This window comes from Protopterus annectens, chromosome 1.part0 (genome assembly GCF_019279795.1).
Source record: "Protopterus annectens isolate FY-2018-M chromosome 1.part0, PAN1.0, whole genome shotgun sequence".
Taxonomy (NCBI): Eukaryota; Metazoa; Chordata; order Ceratodontiformes; family Protopteridae; genus Protopterus; species Protopterus annectens.
Genome location: NC_056725.1, coordinates 1,748,016,401 through 1,748,039,690, shown reverse-complemented (window position 1 = coordinate 1,748,039,690; position 23,290 = coordinate 1,748,016,401). Strand labels below are relative to the sequence as shown.

The 23,290-nt window shown below is 42.3% G+C and overlaps 1 protein-coding gene across 1 annotated transcript in view; it reads right to left on the bottom strand.

Moving 5' to 3' along the window:
• IGF2R (insulin like growth factor 2 receptor) overlaps positions 1-23,290 on the bottom strand; it is a 2,372,344-nt gene that overhangs the window by 1,696,995 nt on the left and 652,059 nt on the right. Inside the window, exon 11 of the mRNA XM_044074918.1 lies at positions 19,569-19,727. Coding sequence (XP_043930853.1) covers positions 19,569-19,727 — 159 coding nt within the window. The remainder of the gene's footprint in view (positions 1-19,568; positions 19,728-23,290) is intronic.

Sequence of the window (23,290 nt, the reverse complement as noted above, 5' to 3'; positions counted from 1 at the left end):
AAACATTTCCTTCATCTACAAGCAAATACACCACATAGGTTGTATAGAATAGAGAAGTACAGATAAAAGCCAGCAAATGAAAGGGGGATGGTGGGAGGGTAACCTGGACTGCAACAGTGAATACACTTGAACATCTACATTTATGGTAGGTACACAACTGTACTATGTACATCGTGTTTCACTGTTGCAGTCATTACTCTTGGGTTGAATCCAAAAGCTGAGGATGGGAGGATGGGCTAAATAGAATTAGGAGAGGCTATGAGGCCCTGCAGAACTGCAGTGGCAAAGCCTGCTCTGGATTTAGAGTAGAGAGGTAAGTGGTAGTGCTTTGTAAAAGTGTGCACTGAACTCCAAGTTGCAGCCTCTAAGATGTCTTTGGTTGGGGGTACTCTGAGGAAGGCTGCTGAAGTGGCTGCTGCTCTGGTAGAATGTGGCCTAATTCCCTTAGGCACTGATTTGCCATGCTGTGAGTAGCAGAAACGAATGCAATGGCCTATCCATTTTGAAATAGTCTGTTTTGAGATAGCCTTTCCTTGTGATCCTGCAGCATATGCCACTAAAAGTTGCTCAGTCTTTCTGAAAGCTTTAGTTCTGTCCAAGTAGAAGCGTAGCTGTCTATGTCCAAAGAATGCAGAAGTCTCTCCCCCTTGTTCTGTGGGTTTGGATAAAAGGTAGGCAAGTGAATGGTTTAATTAAGGGTCACACTGGACACCACCTTAGGCATAAATGTAGGGTATGTCCTAAGAGAAACCCTGTCTTGATGGAAAATGATAAAAGGTCCCACAGCCTTGAGTGCCTGTAACTCCGAGACTCATCTTGCAGAGGTTATTGCTAGGAACAGAGCTGTTTTCCAGGATAGGAATTTTATATCAGCTGTTGAGGCTTGCTCAAAAGGAGGCAGTGTGAGTTTTTCCAGGACATAATTGAGGTCCCATGCAGGTATTGGTGCTCTCCTTGGAGGTCTTATGTTTTTGGCCCCTCTGAGGTACTGCCTTATTAAAGGATGAGAAAAGATAGGTGGTTCCATATTGTAATGGGCTGAAATGGCAGAGGCATGAATCTTAATTGATGAAAAGGATAGGCCTTTGTCCAGCATCTCAGTTAAGTATTGTAAAATCTGAGGAATATTTGGTACAAACGTGTCAATTCCTTGTTCCTGGTTCCATGCACCGTATCTCTTCCATTTTTCTGCATAAGATTTTCTGGTACTGGGCCTCCTGGCCTCCAAATAACATCCATTACAGCTTTGGAGAGAGGAGTGTTCTGAATGGCTACATTATCCGCCATGCTGCCAGATTTAAGGGTCTGAGTTGGCTGTGCAGGATCTGATTGTTTTGTTGGGTCAGTAAGTGAGAAGTTTGAGGCAATGTCCAGGCTGGACCTTGAGACAAGTTCTTTAGGATTGGGTACCAGTGCTGGTGTGGCCAAGTCTGGGGCAATCAGTATAATTTTTGGCTTCTCTTGTCTGACCTTTAGGAGTACCTTGGGGAGGAGAGGCAGTGGAGGAAAGGCATATACTATTAGGTTTTTCCAGCTGAAGGATAGGGCATCCACTTTCCATGCTTGCTAGTGATAAATCCTCATTCAGAATCTCTGTAGTTGGCAGTTGTGAGGGAGGCAAATAGATTTATGTCTGGGCATTCCCCTTTCCTTGTTATCATGCTGAAGACTTGTGGATCTAGTTTCCACTCGTGGGGATCCATGAGGTTTCTGCTTAGCTCGTCTGCCAAAGTATTTATTTTTCCTGGCAGGAATTGTGCTTGCAGGTGAACTTGATAAGTCAATCCTGTGTCCCACAAAGTTATGGCTTGTATGCAGAGGGGGTAGGAATGTGTGTCTCCCTGCTTGTTTATGTACCACATGACTGTAGTATTGTCCGTCTTTATCAGTAGCTGTCCTGGATGAAGCAGATCCTTGAAAGCTGTCAGGGCATTCTGAACAGCTAGCATCTCTTTTTGATTGATATGAAGATGCATCTCGCTTGGGGGCCATGTATCCTGAATACATATTCCTGCCATGTGGGTGCCCCAGGCATAATCTGATGCGTCCGTTGTTAGTGTCTGCCTGGCCTGTGGGTAAAGTGAATGGCTGTCCCTTGTTGTGGTGACAGGCCTGTGCCCACCATCGAAACTCCTGTTGCAGGCAGAGAATGAGGGTAATTAATGTTTCCAGGCTGTGGCAATGTTGAGTCCAAACACTTTTTAGATACCACTGTAGTTTCTTCATATGCAGTCTGGCATATGGAATTAGCAGAATGCAGGATGCCATGAAGCCCAAAGCCTGCAGAATTTTTCTTGCAGATAACTAGGTCTTTGTTGTCAACATTTTGAAGTAAGAAGTCAGTTGCCTTTGTTTGTCTGGCGTGAGATAAGCCATCTGGGCAGTTGTATTTAAGCTTGCACCCAGGAATATTATCTCTTGAGAGGGTACTAGTTTTGATTTATTTTCCTTTACTGTGTACCCTAGGCAAATTAGTAATCTTTTTACAAACCCCAGATGCTTTAGTAGAATGTCTTTGTTCTCTGCTTGAATAAGGCAGTCGTCCAAGTAAGGATATATTTGAATCCCTCTTTGTCTGCAAAATGCAATTACTGGTGCCAAGCATTTTGTGAAGACCCTGGGCGCAGTAGATAAGCCAAAGGGCACTGCAGAGAATTGGTAGTGCATTGAGCCAGCAATGAATCTGAGGTATCTTCTGCAAGACTGTCTGACTGGGACATGCAGGTATCCCTCTTTAAGGTCCAAAGTTACGAGACAAGCCTTCTTGCCCAGCATGGGCAGTAGCTGCTGCAGAGTCAACATTTTGAATTTTGGAATATCCAGAAATGTGTTTAGAATAGACAGGTCCAGTATTGGTCTCCAGGCTTTGTCCCTTCTGGGCACCAAGAAAAGTCTCAAGTAGAATCCTTGTCCCTGCTCTTGCTGTGGTACTTGCTGAATGGCCCTCATGTCCATGAGGGATGAAACTTGTTTTTCTGCCTCTGCCCATTGATTGTGTGGCAGGTCTGGCATACCTTTTGTCCTTGGCAGGGTGTGAAAGTGGAACCTGTAGCCCTGAGACACTATGTTCAAGACCCATTTGTCCTGGGTAATCATGTGCCAATTTGGTGAAAAAAGAACTAGTTTTCCCCCCTAAGGGGGCTGCCAAAAGATAAGTGCTTGGTTCTGCCAGAGGAAAGTCATTGGGACTGTTTCCCGTATGGTTGTGATTTATCTTCTCCACTTTTGGAGGTAGAAGCACCCCATTGTTTAGGCGTGTATGGGCCTTGGGGCTGGGATCTGCCTCTGGGGCGTCTGTATCTGCCTCTTTGTGGCCTGTCTGACACTGGAAAGGACCAATTCTTTGTGGGCCAGTTCCTGCTAATTCTGGGTGGCTGTACCTGTAGGAAATCCTTAACTGTCTGCATGGATTTCGCTTTATCCTCCATTTTCTTCAACACCTCATCTGCCTTAACACCAAACAAAGTATCATGCTGTAAAGGAGCATCCAATAATTTTGCTTTATCATGATCAGGCAGATTCTGCTCCTTTAACCAAGCATGCCTTCTAATGACAGAACCCGTAACAGCGGCCCTGCAAGAGGCCTCCAGTGAATCAAAACCACATTGCAAAGTATGCTTTCCCACTTGTTCAGCTGCATGCAATAAATCCTGCATTTCCTTGTTATCAGAACATTCAGAATTTGTCAACATTTTCTGTTTAAGCAGTGACATCAAGTATTGCTGATATTTAAGCATATGAAATTGACAATTTAAAGCCCTTACAACCAAGGTAGCAGAAGTGTAAACTTTTTTTCCCCATCTGTCCAGTGCCCTAGAATCCCTATCAGGGGGGACAGGGTTTTTTGCAGTGGAAGCCTTGACGCCTTTGGGACCCTGAGATATAGTTTCTGGGTCAGCAGCAGGGTTTTTATATAGAAATTTATGAGAGTCTGGAACCCTGTAGTATCTGTCTGGCTTAGCAGGTGCAGGGGGTAAAGAGTCAGGAGACAGGCCAGACTCTGAAAATACATCATCTACAATGTCTAGAACAGGTGGAATAGCAAGAGGTCTGTGCTGAGGTAGTAAAAGGAAGTCTCTAAGCCTTTTCTTAGATTTTCAGTAATCTTGGCTCTCCCAGTGAAAATGCTCCCTCATAGTATGCAGGGTTTCCCCAAAAGAATAATCCTCAGGAGGAAGGCAGGAATAGATTCTTCAGCATCAGAATCCTCATTGGGAGGAAAAGAGTATCCCTGTTCAGAAGAGGAGTCAGAGGAAATTGAAACCTGATCAGAAGAGTCATATTCTATCTCTTGCCTAGGCCTCTTATCAGGAGGGGGATGGGAACCCATGATCAAAGTAATTAGGTCTTCGGCCATTTTAAACATCTGTTTCTTAGGCATGGAAGTCTGTCCAGGAGAATGCTGTACTTGTTTCTTTGTCTTTAGAGCTGTTTTAGTCTTTGAAGCTGAGGTTGGCTTGACATATAATTGTGTAGGTCTGAAAACACCCTCAGAAGCTGATGTCTGCTCAGCGGCTCCGGACCCATCTGAGGGAATAGTTTCCGAGAGTCCAATACCTTGAGTATCCAGAGGCCTAGTCGGCTCCACGTGGGAGTCGGAAGCGGCCTGTGGCTCTGAGGTAGCGGGCGTCAGGGGCTGCGGAAGCGCCTCACTGAGAACCGGCAAACCGGCGACTGGCCTAGCGGGGGCCTCATCAGTTTTGGACCTCGGATGCCTGTCCTTTTCCTTGCGCTTTTTATAAACTCCAGTCGTCGGCTGTTTCGATGGCATTATATAATTAAACCTTCGGCCAAAGTAATGAAAGGCAAAATCGTACAGACGCTTAATAGTGCGTTGGTTAAATCTAGCACAAAACCGACAGCTAGCAACATCGTGATCAGGGCCTAGGCAAGGAATACACTAAGAATGAAAATCCTTATGAGCTATTTGTTTCCCCACAAGAAATACAATTGTTAACTTTTTCTGACATCAGTCTGGAGCAAGAAAAAAGTTTCCCCGATGGGGTACTTAGCTTTAATGAAGACTTCGGATCTGAAATTCAATTTTGAAAATCTCAGCAGTCGGCCGACCGGCACTTGCAAACTGCTTTTGCTTTGGGCACCGCGCGGCAAGAAAGAATGAAGAAAATGGCGTCGGCTACATCTTTTATACCCCTGGCGCTCTGACATCAGGGAAGAGGCGACAGCAACCGACGCCGGACCAGGACTTTGGAATTCAGGCCGACTGTGGGTAGCCTGCCAGCAGGATAACCCAAGAGTAATGACTGCAACAGTGAAACACGATGAACATCCAAAATATTGGGAGCAATTAGCTAGACAGGGAAAGATAATAAGCGAGGGATGAGGCCAAGAACACATTTGGACTGCAGGTCAGAGACTGCCTTCCCTATCCAGGATTGATATCGTAAAACAGGCAAAAAGAAAGGGATGCAGGAATCCTAAGTGAAATACCTACTCTGGTATAGTTGAATCTAGAACAGAAACTGCAGTAAAGAAGAGATAATTAACAAGGCATATAAAATACTGCACGATAACTATAAGAATCAATCAGAAGAAGGGACTGGAAAAACAATTTACAAGGGAACAATGGCAGGACATATGTACAGCTCCTAAACATCAACAAAGTTCAGAAGGTGTAAGATTTTTGCATGAAGGTGTTTGCATATGTACCTATATACCTTAAGCAGATTTCAAAGAATTTTTGGTACTTTTCGGTTAACGGGGCAACAGCTTTTTTGGCCTCATTAATGGTTTTGTCATAAGGAAAGCACGCATATTTTATATATATATATATATATATATATATATATATATATATATATATATATATATATATATATTCACATTTGGTCGAAAATGAGTTCAGTCAGCACACTTCACTGAAAGCTCACTTCACTAAAAGTTCATTTGGTCATTTAATTTGGTCAAAAATGAAACATAGCCCCTTGCCCCACTGCAGTGCGACCCTGGAGTTAGAATATTAAGTAAGGGGGTGGGGGGCATAGCCCCCCACAAAATTGCAGTGGATTCACTGTTATATGAAGGTGTATCCATTAAAAAGATACTAATATATATATGTTCAGTAAAAACTATTTGCGAAATGTGGGGGGCTACACCCCACCTCCCCCCATTGTGGGGGGCTGTGCCCCCCACACCTCCCCTTACTTAATATTCTCACTCCAGGGTTGCACTGTAGTGGGGCAGGGGCTATATTTAATTTTCGATCAAATGTAATTCGACCGAATGAGCTTTCCGTGAAATAAGCTTTCATTGAAGTGTGCAAAATCAGGGACAAAACCGGACGTAATCCAGAGCACTCACGGACAATAACTTGAGAAGTTAGCTGAATAACAGAATGTGGCTTAATGGCCATTTTCTGAAGTAAACAACATCTATAACTGTAATTATTGTCATTATTTATTAAACATAATCCACACACAATGTATTTTTATTTAGTTAGGACTTCTGGACTGAACATTGTACCCTTTCCAGCCATAATCAGGGGTGTAAACAATCATAATGCAACTGCTTCATGCAGTCATAAATAGCAATCACGTTTCAGAGAAAAAGCATTTGCATATCATACCACAGTTCATTCTTTTATATTAAGTGTTTTTGACATCAGTAACATACGTGCAGAGAACGCTGTCTTATAACTGAAGTAATGTGTACACATATGTACGCATTCTTATTTTGTGCAGACTGCAGAGGCATACTTGTAACAAGTTACGCATTAGAAGGAACCTCACCTATTCCGGACCCGAAATAGAACTGTAATTTTCATTGTTGCTCAACAAAATGCAGAAGCAAGAATTCCCAATTAAAAGTGCTCTTTAACTTGCACTTATATTGATTGTTTGGATACAGGATATGTACGCAAATACTGAAAATGAATGCCAACTGTCATTATGACAAAACCAATAAGGCCAAAAAAGCTGTTGCCCCTTTAAGGGAAAAGTACCAAATTTTTATTCAGGTAGACATCATATGCTGGCCGTGCTATGGGAAAGAAAGAGGTAACTTGGGACATACTTTGGGGAGTGTAATGAGTTGGCAAATTTGAAGAAATTCCCTACAACAGTAATCTCTCTCAAATATTTGGTGATCAAATCTCTGTAACTAAAGAAATGACTCTTTTGAGTGGGATACAGGTTCCAAATTACCTAGCCACAGCAAAGTCTTGTTACGTTTAATTCTATTGGCTGCCAAAGAAAGCAATTACTAGAAAACATGCATTGAAGTCTAAATCAACTGCATTTGAAGTACAGAATATTACACAACAGATAAAAGAGCTGGAAGTGGGATCTTTAGAAAAGGGAAACAGCAACTTACATAGAAATACTTGGAAATTGTGGGAACAATACATACAGAACAAAGCTCAAGAGGAGGAGGACTGAAGTTTAAGGGAAGGCAAGAACTAATCAATGTATGTAACATTGGATTGATGATAATTACACAAAAGAATATATGTAATGCATAATGTTTGTAACTGTGAACATGTTAATATGGTTTGTTTTCTTTTCTGTTAATATATGTTTGCTCATGTCTTAAGTGATAATTTAATAAAGGTCTTTAAAAACGTGTTGCAGACATATAACAGTTCTTGAGTGCTCTATCTTCCATCCCTTTCAGTTTTTGTTTCAACAGGTCAAGGAGAGATTCCTGGAATTTAACCATATGGAACTGGCAATCAAAGGCTGTCATGGCTATAACGGCTGATGCAGAAATTCTTGCCAATCTGTCCAGGGTTCTACCCTCTTTTTTAATTAGGCAAGGGTTCCAAGAGATGCTACCTTTGACTCCCTTGTGTCTTGAGGAAACCACCTCAGGATCTTCTACAGGGTTCTTAAGAAGATGCTTATGAGAGTCCGGGATGCTGTAAAAATGGTTGGGTTTCCTAGGGAGCAGTGGTTTTCAAGTCAGACTGCAGGGAAGTGTCTTGAATAACAACATCCATGGCCTACAGAACTGGTGAAATAGCCAAAGGTTTGTTCTCAGGATCCTTAGAATGAAGTTAATCCTGAACCTTTCAACTGAAAGAGTCTCAGAAAAAAAAATCTCATGTGGTGAGGCTGAGGCAAAGCTTTCATCTGACTTAGATTTGGCATATGATCCTGATGAAATCTGGTCTAGATATGCTAATTCATCTTCATCTCAGTTACAGGAATCTGAAGACTTCTTGGAGGAAGATCATTTTCCTTTTGGTAGGAGAAGTTCCTGAAGCAAAGGTTCTGCCAGAGCTCAGATATCTGAATCTCATAAAATCCAGAAGATCTTTAGCTAGCCTAACAAGGTCCTGCAAAAAAGCTTGAAGTGGCTAAGGTCCAGAAAGCCTATACTCAGGCAAGCCGGATACAGCATTCTTATGTTTGTTCTTGTGTGTAATGTGGTTTGGCATCAGCCAGGCTGCGGGCAGGCAGCTAAATTTTCTGCCTGGTCTACTGTGGATTCCTCTCTGTTGCAGGGGATTCCTCCATCCACATCTGTATGTCTGGTACAGGAGTCAGAAGTTGCTGACTGCGAAGTGACTCCATGCCCATCTGACATCCTAAGTCCTTCGTCTCAATAGTATGTTGAGGGGGCTGACAGCATGGTGGACTCCAGAAACATCTCATCAGAGGAATTAGCCACATGCACATTCAATGGAAGTGACTGTGAACGCCCCTCGCTCTCTCTCTCCACCTTTGACAACAAGCTTGGGTGGACCATCAGACACAGACAGCCTGTCATCCTGCACCTTTTCTTCAGATGCTTCTCCTTTGTTTGGTGAGGAGACTCCAGCTCAGCATGACTGGTAGATGCCATAACATGCATGGGCCACCAGTGCTCTTTTTGTTCTCTACAAACTTCTCAAGTAATTCCAGCCTACGCTTAACGGTTATATTAATTATGAAAAAACAAGTACCCAAATGAGTACTTCAGTTTAGGTGCTCTGTCTCTGGCCTAGGACCAACCAATGTACTCAATAAAGACTGTATTGAGCTCTGCTGGCAGGAAAGAACACAGAATAATGGCACCAGCCAATGACATTTATACTCCAATGTCCAGATGTGGGAGCGGAGGGCATCAGCCAGGTCAGGAGGGGAATAAATTGCTGGTATTCAGGGCTTCCATAACACTAAATACAAAGTAGTTATTACTACAAAGGTGAAACATGATAAACATCAAGATCCCCTCTAGGGAATGTCTAAGCAGCATTCTAGGGAAAGGAAGATGGAATGGCTATGCTTTCCTTCTCCCAAGGGGAAGAGCCACTTAAAGTGACAGAACAGTAATAGAAGGATAGAAACAGACATGGCCATCTTCCCACAGCAATCCATGGATGACTCTTCCAAAAAAGCCTTCATCCTCTTGATTCCAGAGAGCCTAGCTACTTTTCTTTTTTTTAAGGGCAGGGGGATGGGGGGGCCGTTAAAAAGCCTGTTATACCACATGTAAGGAGTAAGTGAGACATTCTTGATACTACTTGCAGGATCTTGTCTTCCTCCCCAAAGTCTGAGAAATCAGTTTGTGTGGAGCAAGTCTCCCACTTACAGTCAAGAAAGGAACATGCCTAGAGCCAAAGAAGGTCTTAACTATGAACAGCCCATGTTTGTCAAATGAAGAATCCAGAAAAGGGCTATCAAGTTCATTTCTCCAAGGAAAACAAACATAAATGCAGCCAAATCAGCTGAAGCATGAACCTAGTCATGCCCAAAACATTTGACAAGATTCTGCCTCAGACAAGTACTGGATAAGGTGGAAATGCATCAGCATTACAGTCTTCAGGTGATTACTTAATCACATACTTGAAGAGGATCTCCAAAGCAGTCAGGTTCTCTCCATTAGCAGCGACAGAAACCTGTACATCTCAGAGATACAGTTGAAGGTCATAAACGCAATCATGGAAGAGAAATATACTTTCTTGTCCACCATTGTCCCCGTCTCAGTCTCCTCCATCTCTTAACTCGAAAGGAATGGGATACACATTCATAGAATGCTGCTGTGTATCCTGCAACATCACAGTGAAGTCAGACTTGGGGTGTAGAAAACAATATCTCACTCCAATCTATTGGAGAATGGCATATTACATGCTGGAGGGAGCAGGAAAAAAAAAGTATGCCTAAAGGCGTCGGTGGCAACATCACCAAAATTCACTTGAAGGGAAGAACAAACAGACAACTAGGTTATAATGCATCCCAGCCACGGTGATTCTGAATTCAAGTATAAACACATGATCAAACACCAGGAGGCCTCATTTCAAACACAGCTGGAAGACCTTGGGTATTTCCTGACACTTCAATACTTCATTTGTCTCAGACATTAAGGCCCTCAAATCCTGCCTCCTTGAGAAGCCAACCAGGGAAAGTGCACAGAGTCTACCAACTCAAAAGTCTAGATCAGGATAGAAATTGTAAAGGAATGCATTGTGAAATGTGGCATTGGAAAGTTATGCCAGTTGAGGCCTGTCTGTGTTGAGGGCAGTGCATGTAAAGAAGCATACTTTGGACCAGGTGCTAGAATCCATCCAAGTCCCAGTGAGTTAAATCCTGTACCTGTGACTTTAAATCTTACCAAAAATACAAAATACACCCTGTTTTCATGCCTGAAATATGGACCTAGGTACACTGTCATTCTGTGGCTTCTAGTCTGCCAGGACTGACCAATCTAAATGGGATTAGAAGGATACAGTAGAAGTTTCAGCCCGAAATATACCCACTCCAAGACTGATGACTAAAACAGTAGCCCCCATAGAATCAGTGAATAGATACAGGGCAAAAATAATCAGGAAAGGGAAAAACATATACAAAGATTAATATCTGCTCAGCCTGAAATGCCCTACAGAGATGGAGTGTCTGAGCAGAACCAAATGCCCAAAATATGGCAGCAATTCCTGCTCTTGGGAGACCCAAGAGGCCATGGATAATGTAGACTTATATTTGGGAGGCAAAGTTCTCAGCCAAACTTCCAAACAAAATCATCAATGAAACTCAAACTCACCTGTTTAACCATATGGTGAAAATGACTATCTCACCTGTCCTGTAAGTAGCTTCCTTCTTGCACTTTTCCTGAGTTAAGGAATACACCAGAGGAAAACAAAGAGTAAGTGAACTCAAGTAGTTGATGGTGACAGTAAAGACTGTAAAAGGAAGAAAAAAACTGGCAGACACAAGGGGAGGAATACACTTATGTACCAAATGTACAACAATGATCATAGGTTCATAGGTAGGTACTAGGCTATTGGCCCAAGGGCCTAAGTAAGCCTAGCCAACAATGTTCCCTGGCTTGCACCACCCAAAAAAGTTAATTTCCTGTGCCCCTGTCAAGCAGAGCCACAAAAATGATCCCCGGGGTGTGTTTCCTATTTCCCATCCATTCATCAAGATTTTTCTTGAAGAGTGCTAATGAGGAACTTTGCTTGACATAGATGGGTAGCTTGTTCCAGAGTATAGAAAGTCTCTGGGACAGGAATCTATCTCTCCAGCATGTCCTGTTTATTGTGATAACAATGTTTAGGTCCCTACAGCGTGTAGCTCAGAGGGATTGGGATTTCTTTAGGTGTAGCATGTCCAACAACTTTGGGTTTAACATAGCTTTATAGGTTAGGCAGAGAGCTCCTCGGAGTAGGCGATATGCTACAGAGTAAAGCTGGAATCTTTTGAGACGGTCAGTGTAGGGCATCTGTTTCAGGCCAGTAATCCTCTTTGTGAGGTATTTCTGTGGCCGTTCCAGCTGCTGCAGATGTCTTTTGAGGTACATTTCAAAAGGGGCGTTGTACTCTATAATGGGTCTAATGAGTGCCGAGTAGAGGGGAACAATGGCCTCTTTTGTCCTGGATGAGAGCCCTTTTGTGATGAGGTGTGCCACATAGAAGGATTTCCTGACTACTCTGGTGATGTGATTATCAAAGGAGAGACTACTGTCCACCTGGGTCCCAAGGTCTCATCACACATTCGTCATTAAGTAAACTGCCGTTTATGTGGTCGTTCATGGGTACAGAGTTTTTACCAAAGGGGATGACAATGCACTTTTTGGCATTGAGCTTGAGGCCATGCCTCTGAGGCCCTTCTGTAGGATGTCCACATCATGAGTTCCATGATGATAAGTTCCATGGCCTTGCAGACCAGGCTAATAGGGTGACAGTTCCCAGGATCAGTGGTGGTTCCCCCTTTGTGGAGTGGGACAACTGTTGCTGTGCGCCATTCAGTGGGCACAAAGCCTGACGTGAGACTATGATTGAACATGGTGCTTAGGTGGGGAACCAGTTCATTCTGAAGTTCATGTAAACCGCAGCCTGGGATGTTGTCCGGTCCCATGGATGCTGTGTTTTTGGTTTTAGAGAGTGCAGCTTTTACCTGCATAGATGTGATTACAGGGGCTCTGCATTCTTCCTGTATAGATATGGGCCCTTTAGCGGGTGAGAGGGTAAAGTTAGCACTGACCCTATCTGCCAGGATGTTAGCAATATCAGTTGGTTCTGTAATTTTCGTGCCGTTGTGCTGTAACTCAGAGCAGATCTGGGTGTTGCCATTGAGATTCTTGACATAGCTATAGAATGCTTTGTGTTTGCCCTTAGAATCAGTGGCAATTTTGTTTTCGTAGCTAGCTTTGGAGGATCTTATAAGGGATCTTGGCTTCTTACTGAGGCTGACCAGGGAGCTCCTCCACTTATGGGATTTTACTCTCTTTTGCAACTGTTTCTTCCTTCTGTTGTAGAGTTTGTTTATGGCAGGAGACCACCAGACTGGCTTCCTTTTTTTGAGGATAGTGTCTTGGTTCTGTTTAGGATAGCACAATCCATGCACTTGTGTAAGTGCTTACAGAGTGCATTTGTGTAGAATTCAGCAGTTGCAACTGTATTGCCCATCTGCATGGGTGTCATGAAGTTCATCACTTCTGTCTTAAGAAGCATGAAGTTGGCTTTGGAGAATTTTTTTGCAGTGGTTTCCTTAATGGTGGGTGGGGGCGGGATGCAAATATCTAGGGTGATTAGCTTATGGTCAGATCTGACCAGTGAGAAGCTGACTTCAGGTGTGGAACACTGGTCACTCATGTTGGTAATGACTAAGTCTAGGATGTTGTTGCCCCTGGTGGGGGTTTGGATAAGTTGATCCAGGGCATTGGAATTTATGAATTCCAGAAAGCGTTGAGTGAAGGAGTTGGTACATGAGTAGTGTTCCCAGTTAATGGTGGAGTAGTTGAAATCACCCATTATTAAGGTGTTTGGTTGAACCCTAATATTTTCCAGTATATCAAGAAAAGAGTATTGGGAATCATGGGGCATGGTGGGGATCTGTAGCAAGCTACAATTTGGATTGCAGTTTTGCCGAGAGTTAGTTGCACTTGGATAACCTCAGATGCATTATGCTGCGCAACTAGCCTGGAGGTGAGGCTATCCTTAATGAATATGGACACACCTCTGCCTTTGGTGTTCTGGTCCAGGTTAGATGGCCGAAAAGTGTGGTATGAGTTACAGCCTGGTAATGCAGTGGTGTTCTCTACAGCCTTGAACGAGGTCTCAGTCACTGCAGAGATATCCATGTTCTCCATTTTAAGGAGTGCCTCGAGTGAGTGCATTTTGAGATTTAGACTTCTAGTACTTTACAAGCCTAGCCCATATGATTACTCTGGCATCGTGCCACCTGACCTTAGTTCCCAATGCCTCTGTCGAGTAAATCCACTGGAGTGATCCCTGGGGTGAATTTTCTATTTCCTATCCACTCATCAAGATTTTGCTTGAAGAGGGCAAATGAGGTGCTTGGCTTGACATGTATGAGAAGTCTGTTCCATAGCCTGGGCAGTCTCTGGGTTATGCACCTGTCCCTCCAGCATGTTCGGTTGATTGTGGTAATAAGGTTGAGGTCTCTGGAGCGTGTGGTGCGGAGGGATTAAGATTTCTTTAAATGTAGCATTTCTAACAGAACTGGGTCAGACATGGCTTTGTAAGTCAAGCATAGATCACCTCTATGTAGGCGATATGAGACAGAGACTAGCTGGAGTTGTTTTAGTCTGCCCATACAGGACAAATGTTTAAGGCGTAGGATCCTATTTGTGAGGTACATTTGCGGTCCCTCCAGTTGTTGCAGGTGTTTAGTGAGGTACATCCCAAATGAGGCATTGTACTCAATGATTGGCCTAATGAGGGAAGAGTAGAGGGAGACAATGAAGCAAAACTCTTAGTAATGAGATGTGCCACATAGAAGGACTTTTTGACCACAGTGGCAATGTGGTGGTCAAAAGAGAGGTTGCTGTCAACCTGTGTTCCCAAATCTGTTGTAACACCTTCTATGTTCAGTGGACTGCCATTGATGTGGTAATTCATGGGAACCGAGGTTTTTGACGACACATGTTTTTGGCATTGAGCTTAAGCCATGGTTCTGACACCAGTCGTTGGTCTCAGTGAGGCCTTTCTGTAGGATGTCAACATCACTTGGGGAGTTAATAATAGCTCCCAACTTGCAATCGTCTAGGAACATTGTCAGCCAGAGTCCCTTCATGTTGGCCTGGACTTCACAGACCAAACCCTGTAGGACTCCATTCATGACTGGTCGACAGTCTGACTTGAAATCCATTACTTTCACACTGTGAGTTCTACCTGTGAGGCAGTTTGCAACCCACTTAGTGATATAGGGGTTGATGCCTAGCTTAGTGAGTTTTTCTATGATTCCCGAGTGGGGAATGGTATCAAAGGCCTTGGCCAGATCAAGGTAGGCTATATGAACCCCACCTTGCCTTCATCCACAGCTCTGGTGACTGACTCAAAGAAGTTGACCAAGTTGAGCAGGCATGATCTACCCTTCACAAAACCAAGCTGTGTGGGATCCAGAGTTTGGAGATTCCCTATATCCTTGTTTATTAGGTCCAGGATGAAGTGTTCCATGGCTTTGCATATCAGACTCGTCGGGCTAATGGGGTGATAGTTCTCAGGGTCTGTAGTCACTCCTCCTTTGTGGAGAGGGATGACTGTTATAGTGTGCCATTTGGTAGGGACAAAGCCTAAGGTGAGGCCATGATTGAACAGGGCACACAGGTGAGGTGCCAGTTCACTCTGTAGTTCATGTAGAACACAGCCAGGGATATTGTCAGGTCCCACAGAAGCTGTATTCTTGGCCTTGGACAATGCTGCTTTAACCTGTGCAGCAGTAATACTGGGTGCCTGGCAATCTACTGGTATTGTGACTGATCCGTTGGGGGGCAGATGGGTAAAGTTGGCAGTGAATTGGTCGGCCAGTATATTGGCAATATCTGTTGGCCTGGTATAGGAGGTACCATTGTGCAGTAGCTCAGAGCAAATCTGGGTATTGCCGTGAAGATTTGTTACATAACTACAGAAGTTCTTGTGGTTGCCTTCACTATCTGCTGCAATTCTGTTTTCATATCTAGCTTTAGAGGATTTGATGAGGGATCTCAACTTTTTGTTGAGGCTGATAAGGGAGATTTTCCAGTCTTGGGACGTCATCTTATTCCGCATCAGTTTCCTCCTTCTGTTGTAGAGTTTGATTATGGCAGGGGACCACCAGATTGGCTTCCTTTTTTGGAGGAGAGAGTCTTGGTTCTATTGGGTATGGTGAGATCCATGCATTTGTGTACATGTTCGTACAGTGCATTGTTGTATGATTCGGTGGTCATGCAACTGACCTCTATTTGCATGGGTGCCGTGAAGTTAGCCACCTCTGTTTATAGGAGCCCAAAGTTAGCTTTGGAGAAGTTTTTCATGGTGGTTACCATTGCAGAGGGAGTGGGAGGGATTTGGATTTCCGAGGTGATTTTCCATTCAGCAGTGTAAGATTTAATAGTAGTGGGTCTCCTAGCCTCATATAGGACTTGAACAACCTCTTCAGAGAAGAGGTGTCTTTGAGGAGTTAAAATAGTGTCAGGTTAATAGATGAAAGATGTACGTGGAGCAGCAATCACTTTTGCTGAGTAATCAGGCCCAGTTAAAGAAGAATTATCCTGTAATTTCCCTTTGTCAGATGAAACGGTAGGGGGAACCATTGTTGTCACAGTCAAAACTGTTGCCAGTAAAAGGAGTTTGGGTACTTCCTTTTATGCCTTAAGAAGATTTTTTGGAAGAGATAGAGAAGAAAAAGCACAGGGGAACTTCCCTGTCCACTGGAAGGATAAGGCATTTGTCCTTCAGGCTGTGGGACAAGGGGCCCTTGCTGCAGAACTAGGAGAGATGATGGTTGGTTGGTGATGCAGATAATTCTATCTGAGGAGTGCTACACTGAACAGTATAGAAGACCTGTCTGTTCAAAAATCATTTGTGGGTCTCCTCCAGGGAGCAGCTTAGGGAGTCTCCTAGCATATTTACCTGATAAGGGATTCATGGGTTGATAGGTGTTTACTAGGCTACTGACCCCAAGGGCTTTTTTAAGGTTAGCCATGCATCCCAAATCTCTGACAAGTTCTGGTACCCTTGATAAGTGTAAGCAGGGGATTGAGAGGTGGGGTTCATAGGTGTTTACTAGGCCTAGCCATGCATCCCAAATCTCTGACAAGTTCTGGTACCCTTGCTAAGTGTAATCAGGGGATTGAGAGGTCGAGTTCATAGATGTTTACTAGGCCTAGCCATGCATCCCAAATCTCCAACAAGTTCCAGTACCCTTGATAAGTGTAAGCAAGGGTTTGAGAGGTGAAACATTTACAAGCAGGGACCTGGAAGATGAACCATTTACAGGGTGCCTATGTCCATTAGAGACATAGCTGCCACACTAGGGATGAATTTCTTGTCCCCCATCCAATTGTCCAAGTTACACTTGAATTGGGTAAGGGAGCAACTCTGCTTCACATGGATGGTGAGCCTATTCCAGAGAAGGGTTAATCTCTGGGATACATACCTGTCTTTCCAGTAGTTCCTATTTATGTGTCAGACAAGGTTTAAGTCTTTAGATCAGGTAATTCTGATAATGTTTGTTTTGAGGATATGCATGAGGTCCATCAGAGTGGGGTCTGACAATGCCCTGTATGCTAGGCATAGATCTTCTCTCAACAGCATGTAGGAGACAGACTACAGTGATAGGACCTTGAGGTGGTGTGCATAGGACATGTTACTTACACCTCACATTCTTTTAGGAAGGCACCTGTGTGGATATTACAATTGTTGGATACGCCTGATTAGGTACATACCAAAGGGGGCACCATACTCAATGATAGGTGTGATAAATGCTGAATACAGTGGCTAAATGACTTCCGTAGACCTAGATGCCATACTTCTGTTTATAACTTGCCCAGCATAGAATGATTTCCTCACTACTGTAGACATGTGATGGTCAAAGGCTAGATTACTGTCTATGTGTGCACCCAACTCACTGACTACTGCATCAACTCTTAGATGTATGTTATCAGGATAATAGTTACCAGGAGTGGATGACTTTCCAAAGGATACTATTATGTGTTTTTGGCATTTAGCTTTAGTCCATGACTCTGGCACCAGTTGTTGGCCTGTGTCAGCCCTTCCTGGAGAACATTTGTGTCAGTGGGCGATTCAATGACAGCTCCTAACTTGCAATCATCTGCAAATGTAGTCATCCAGAGGTCAATGACATTGGTCTTGACTTCAGAGAAGTAAATGCCATAAAGGAGCGGTTCCTGGACTTATCCCTGAGGGACTCTGCTTTTGACTCTAACTTTCTGGGTCCTGCCTGTGAGCCAGCTGGCTATCCACTGGGTGACATAAGGGTTTGCACCTAACCTAAGTTTGTCAACAATGCTACAGTGGGGGATTGTGTCAAATGTCTTGACCAGGTCAAGGTAGGCTGCGTGAACCATTATGCCCTCATCCATTGCTTTGCCAGCCTTCTCAAAGAAGTCCATCAGGTTGAATAGAAATGACAAACTGCCCTTGTTGAAACCAAATTAGGTTGAGTCCAGTGTCTGGAGGTTTTCTATCTCATTATTAATTATGTCCATGATAATTCTTTCCATGCATATGAGACTAGTAAGACTTACAGGTCTGTAGTTTCCAGGGTCTGAAGATGGCCCACCTTTGTGCAGAGGGATAACTGTTGCTGTTCTACACTCAAGAAGCACAAAGCCTGTTTGGAGGCAACAGTTAAATAGCAATTCCAGAATGCCTGATAGATCAGGTTTCCTGCTATTTAGAAGGCATCTTGGGATATTATCTGGGCTAGTTGATGCAGTATACTTGGCCTTTGAGCATTAAGGACCTATTCCCTAATGATAGCAAGGGGGTTGTATTTGATTGTATTAGGTTGCTGGTGAAAGAGTGATAAAGTTGGAGCTGAATTTGTCAGCCAGAAGGTTTACTATAGCTTCTGTCTCTTTTTTAATTTCTCAAAGTCTTTTGGGTTTCTAATACCATGACAGGAATGGATCCCATTCCTAACTCAAAAGTTCATAAAATTAGTATTGTTTCAATCTTTGATGTTAGCCAGAAGTGCTCTTTGCAGCAACCGCAATGTGTGCAGTAATGACTCCTGCAGTTTGTACAGAGTTACATGTATCAGTATTATTGTAAATTCTTGTTTTACAAGATGCATCTCTCCTATTACTATTACTGAAACTGTGCATCTTTCTTCCACATTGCCCTCGTTTCTGCCTGCAAATCCTGATATGTTATCACTTTGTCTCTCTCTGTATGTGAGTCACTGGGTGTAGCAATTTCAATTATCAATGCTACTTTTGTCTTCTTTTCATGGACTGCTAAAGCTGGTTTTCTCGTGTCTGTTTTTTGAACTGTTGGTGAAGCATGATTCTATGTGATATAAACTTCATCATTTTCTATGATGCTTTGTGGCTCATGTTTCCAGTGTTTTTTTTTTTTTTTCAGCTACGTCATATTATAATGTTTGCACAATCCCGAATACAGCAGTCTTACCACATTAGGGTCTATATTAGATTCTCGAAAGCGACAATGTCGATCTGACATTGTCGACACGAGAATAGCGAAACTGTTGAATATCGAACAAGTAAACGGAAATCTCCATAAGGGGAGATTTCCGTTTACTTCAATATAGTGTGGTCTCAGAGTTGGTAGATTTAAGTAGCGGGAGGTGCAGGGGGGCTTGTTTTAGTTTTTTTTGCTGTTTTTATTTTTTTCTGAACATTCGGTAGACCTTTAGTGATTTGAACTGTTAAATATTCAATATTCTAATATAGACCCGCCACATTATCATGCTTTTCAGTATACAGTCCTTCTACCATTAGTATACAAGTGTGTGACTGTTTCCAATTCTGTTTTACAAAACCTACATTTGCATGCATTTCCATGGATGTGTGACAAACTAGCTATGAAGTAGTTCTGGAAAAGGAAAGATGCTGAATCTTGACTGCTAAGGAAAAACCTGAACATAGGACCCAACAACAAGGGCCTTCAGTGTTGCACTTTTATTACTGCATTTGTCAGAAGCTGTATATCAAAGCACACACTGAGAAAGGGTAGTTGACACATGAACCAAAAAGGAAGCAACCAAATCTAATCACAATGCATTCAAAGGTTAGAAATTTGAATTATAATGCAAAAGCTCTGCATAAAGTAGTGCAAAATAACAACAAGCTTCATAAATAAGTTACTGAGGGAAGAAGTGAAAATGGTAAGACTGTTTGCAGTGCAGGTTATACTGTACCAGAATATCGCGTTAAAGTTGAAAGGTCATAATGTTTTCTTTCATCAGTTACAATGCACGCATCCTTCTCATATACACAGGCATATTTTGTGTCCCATTTGAAGAAATAAGTACAGTCCACTTCTCCAACAAATTCAGGCACTCCTTTTCCATCATCAACTTTGAAAATAGAAAAGCATTTGTTAATATTCATTCGTTACTTAGATAATATAAATTTACTGATATATTTATACTTGGATGCTATTCCTAGCAGAACATGTTGAATTTCTTAATGTAAATCCTACCGTGCACCTTCACAATTAATATACAAATACTAGCCATATCATCCTAATAATATATATATATATATATATATATATATATATATATATATATACATACATATACACACACACACACACACACACACACACACACACACACACACTTGTATATTTACTTACTTATTTTGCATGCAAGTGAATTGGCCACAAGGGTGCTTTTTTGTTATGTTTACTTACACAGATAATCAATACAACTGAATTGTTTTACTACGTCAAACATGTTTATTTCCTTTAGCTGCCTCCCTTACCTGAACTCAAGCTTGCAGCTAATAAAAGACACATCCCCAGATCTGATGATGCTGTCATGACAAAATTACATCCTTTAAATACCTAGGCATCAGAAGTGACCAAACATCATCTTTCAAGTGTCACAATGATCTGCCACAGAACAAAACTGCAGAACAATCTTGGGTCTAACAAAGTAAGTGGATTTCTAGAGCCAAATCCAGTTATTGTACCAGATAATTAATGGGTACTTACTCTCTAATATTATGATCCGGCGTAAAGTGTTATGAGTTCTGTATTCAGATTCAGTCTTAACTTTGGCCCCATGTACTGAAGCACTTAAAAGTTATTGCAATTTATGACAGCATGTTAGTAAATCACTAATCCATGTCTTCACAGAGGTTGCTTATCACTATAAACAGCCTTTTATCGGTAGATCTATAAGTCTGTGAAATAAAGCGTCCATCCTTCTGACTATCCACTATAATTTCTGATTCTTATAGGGCAAGAAGTATAATTATACCTCAGTTTTACTATGCAACTCTTGCTTTCTCCTCCTGTATCAGGGATGTCTTCCAGCAGGTACTGCAATAAAATGTTTGTCACCTAGTGACTGCAACTGGACATCTGAGGTGTATACAGTTAATACCATGGACAGAATGAGTGAATACTGGGGCAGTCTGTTGAAAGTGACTGCCATAAGCACCACCACATTCCAGTTACCCACACCTATACCTTACTCTTGCTTTGAAGTCACCAGTTGCCACTGGAACAGTCACAAACAGTAGAAGAGTCAGCATGTTCGACTTGCAGGTATGACTGCTGGTACTGTGAATTTGGTTAGCTAAAAGGGGACTGTTTAAATAAATGGAAAGCATTCAGAGAGTAAAAGTGAAGAACAGAAATCAGACTACAAAAAAGTGGAAAGCAAGAGTGTGCCTGATAACAGATTTACGTGAAATGAATGACCTGAAAAACAGACGGGTGCAAATCTAAAAGGACAGCATAGAGTAAGTACAAAGTCAGGTGGTTAGAGTGGTGAATTTCATAAGGACACTGTAGATCAATATGTATGTATGCCTTTAAGAAAGCTTTCTAGGGGTTTGCACCAGTGTATATCTGAGCACTTGCGAGCCTGACTGCCATTTTGTAGTTAGCTGTTGAGATGTAAGATGTATATCTGTGTAGTCTGTCAGTTAATCAGTTTGTTCATATTTTGTAATGCTGCTAACCATTGTGGTGTGTTTCTATGTAATAAAGCATATAAATGAACTACCCTGCCTGCTCATCATCTATACTAGACAGAGAGAGACAAGTGATATGGTGCCAGAATGGGATCCAGATTCCTTAGCTTCAAGACCGAGAGGCACTTGGTTAAGATTGGAGGAATATACAGGAGTGAATTATCCCTACTGTATGTATAACTCGCAAAACAGGTCAGAAAGGAATTTCAGATATTAAAACTTGCTCAAATTTTTTCTTATTCGCAAAATATGAAAAGAGGTATTCAGAATGCTCTAAATGAAGTAAGTAACAGAAATATTAGATACTGCAATATATTAATAGAAGTATTTGAAATAACTATAGAAAATGTTTGAAATAAAGTCTGAATCGCATAAAATGAATAAAATAAGGGAAACAACTGCATGTTTTTGCTAAGCACTACCTTTTTGCATTAATCAAAGCTATTTGAGTTATCCGAAGTGCATGAAGTGTTCACATGTTTGTGCAGAATTACAGTACAGTTATTTCACAAAATACAGACATTCAAAAGCATATTTCGCAAAGTACAGTAGTTCAAAAAGTTTATTGTACATTTGAATGTTATTACAGGCACATACAGCAGCTTGTTCATATACAATTACAAGGGACATATTTTTAAGTGTGTTTGGGCATAATTTGTTGCCATGGCAGACAGATTTCAAAAACCTGGTCCACTTGTGTTTGACAATAATACTGCAGAGAACTGGAGAGTGTTTGAGCAAGAGTACAACATTTTCATACAGGCTGCATTTTCTGATAAAGATGACAATACAAAGTCATTTATTCTGCTTAATTTAGCTGATTCAAAAGCCATAGAAAGGGAGCGTTCATTTGTGTATGCACCTGCTGTCTTTGCAGAATAGGGAGAATACAGTCATAGTTATACCAGCTGAGTCCAGGAAGGACCTGAGTGCTTAAAACGTACATTTAGAGAAATGTGTAACCCCCAAAAGTACAGTTGTGTACACATACCATAAATGTAGATGTTCGAGTGTATTCAGTGTTGCAGTCATTACATTTGGGTAATCTGCTGGCAGGTTGCACTCAGTCGGCCTGAATTCCAAAGTCTTGGGTCCTGCGTCGGTTGCGGTCTTCTCTTCCATGACGTCAGGTCATCAGGGGTATAAAACATGCAGCCGACTTAATTTTCTTTAGTTTTTCTTGACTCCGATGTCAGGTGCCTCCAAAAAGGTAGCAATATTATATATTTATAAACATGCATCAATATAAACTTTACCTTAGTCTACAAGCAAATACATCACATAGGTTGTAGAAGATAGAGAAGGAATGATAAACTGTAGAATGACAGGGGGATGGTGTGAGGGTAACCTGGACTGCAACAGTGAATACACTTGAACATCTACATTTATGGTAAGTGTACACAACTGTACTATGTTCTTCATGTTTCACTGTTGCAGTCATTACATTTGGGTAGAACCCCAAAGCTATGGTTGGGAGGCTGAAGCTAAACAGCATTAGGGGCGGCTATAAGGCCCTGCAGCACTGCAGTGGCAAAGCCTGCCCTGGACTTAGAGTAGAGAGGCAAATGGTAATGCTTTGTAAAGGTGTGAACAGAACTCCAAGTAGCAGCCTCTGGAATGTCTTTGGTTGGTACTCCTCTGAGAAAGGCTGCTGAAGTAGCTGCAGCTCTGGTGGAATGAGACCTAATGACCTTGAGCACAGGTTTACCATGGTGTGAGTAGCAGAAACGGATGCAGTGGCTTATCCACTTTGAAACTGTCTGCTTTGAGATGGCCTTTCCTTCTGATCCTGCAGCATGACACTAGTAATTGCTCAGTTTTTCTTAGAGCTTTTGTCCTGCTCAAGTAGAATCTTAGCTGTCTGTGTACATCCAAGGAATACAGAATTCTCTCCCCTTTGTTCTGCGGATTTGGATAAAAAGTTGGCAGA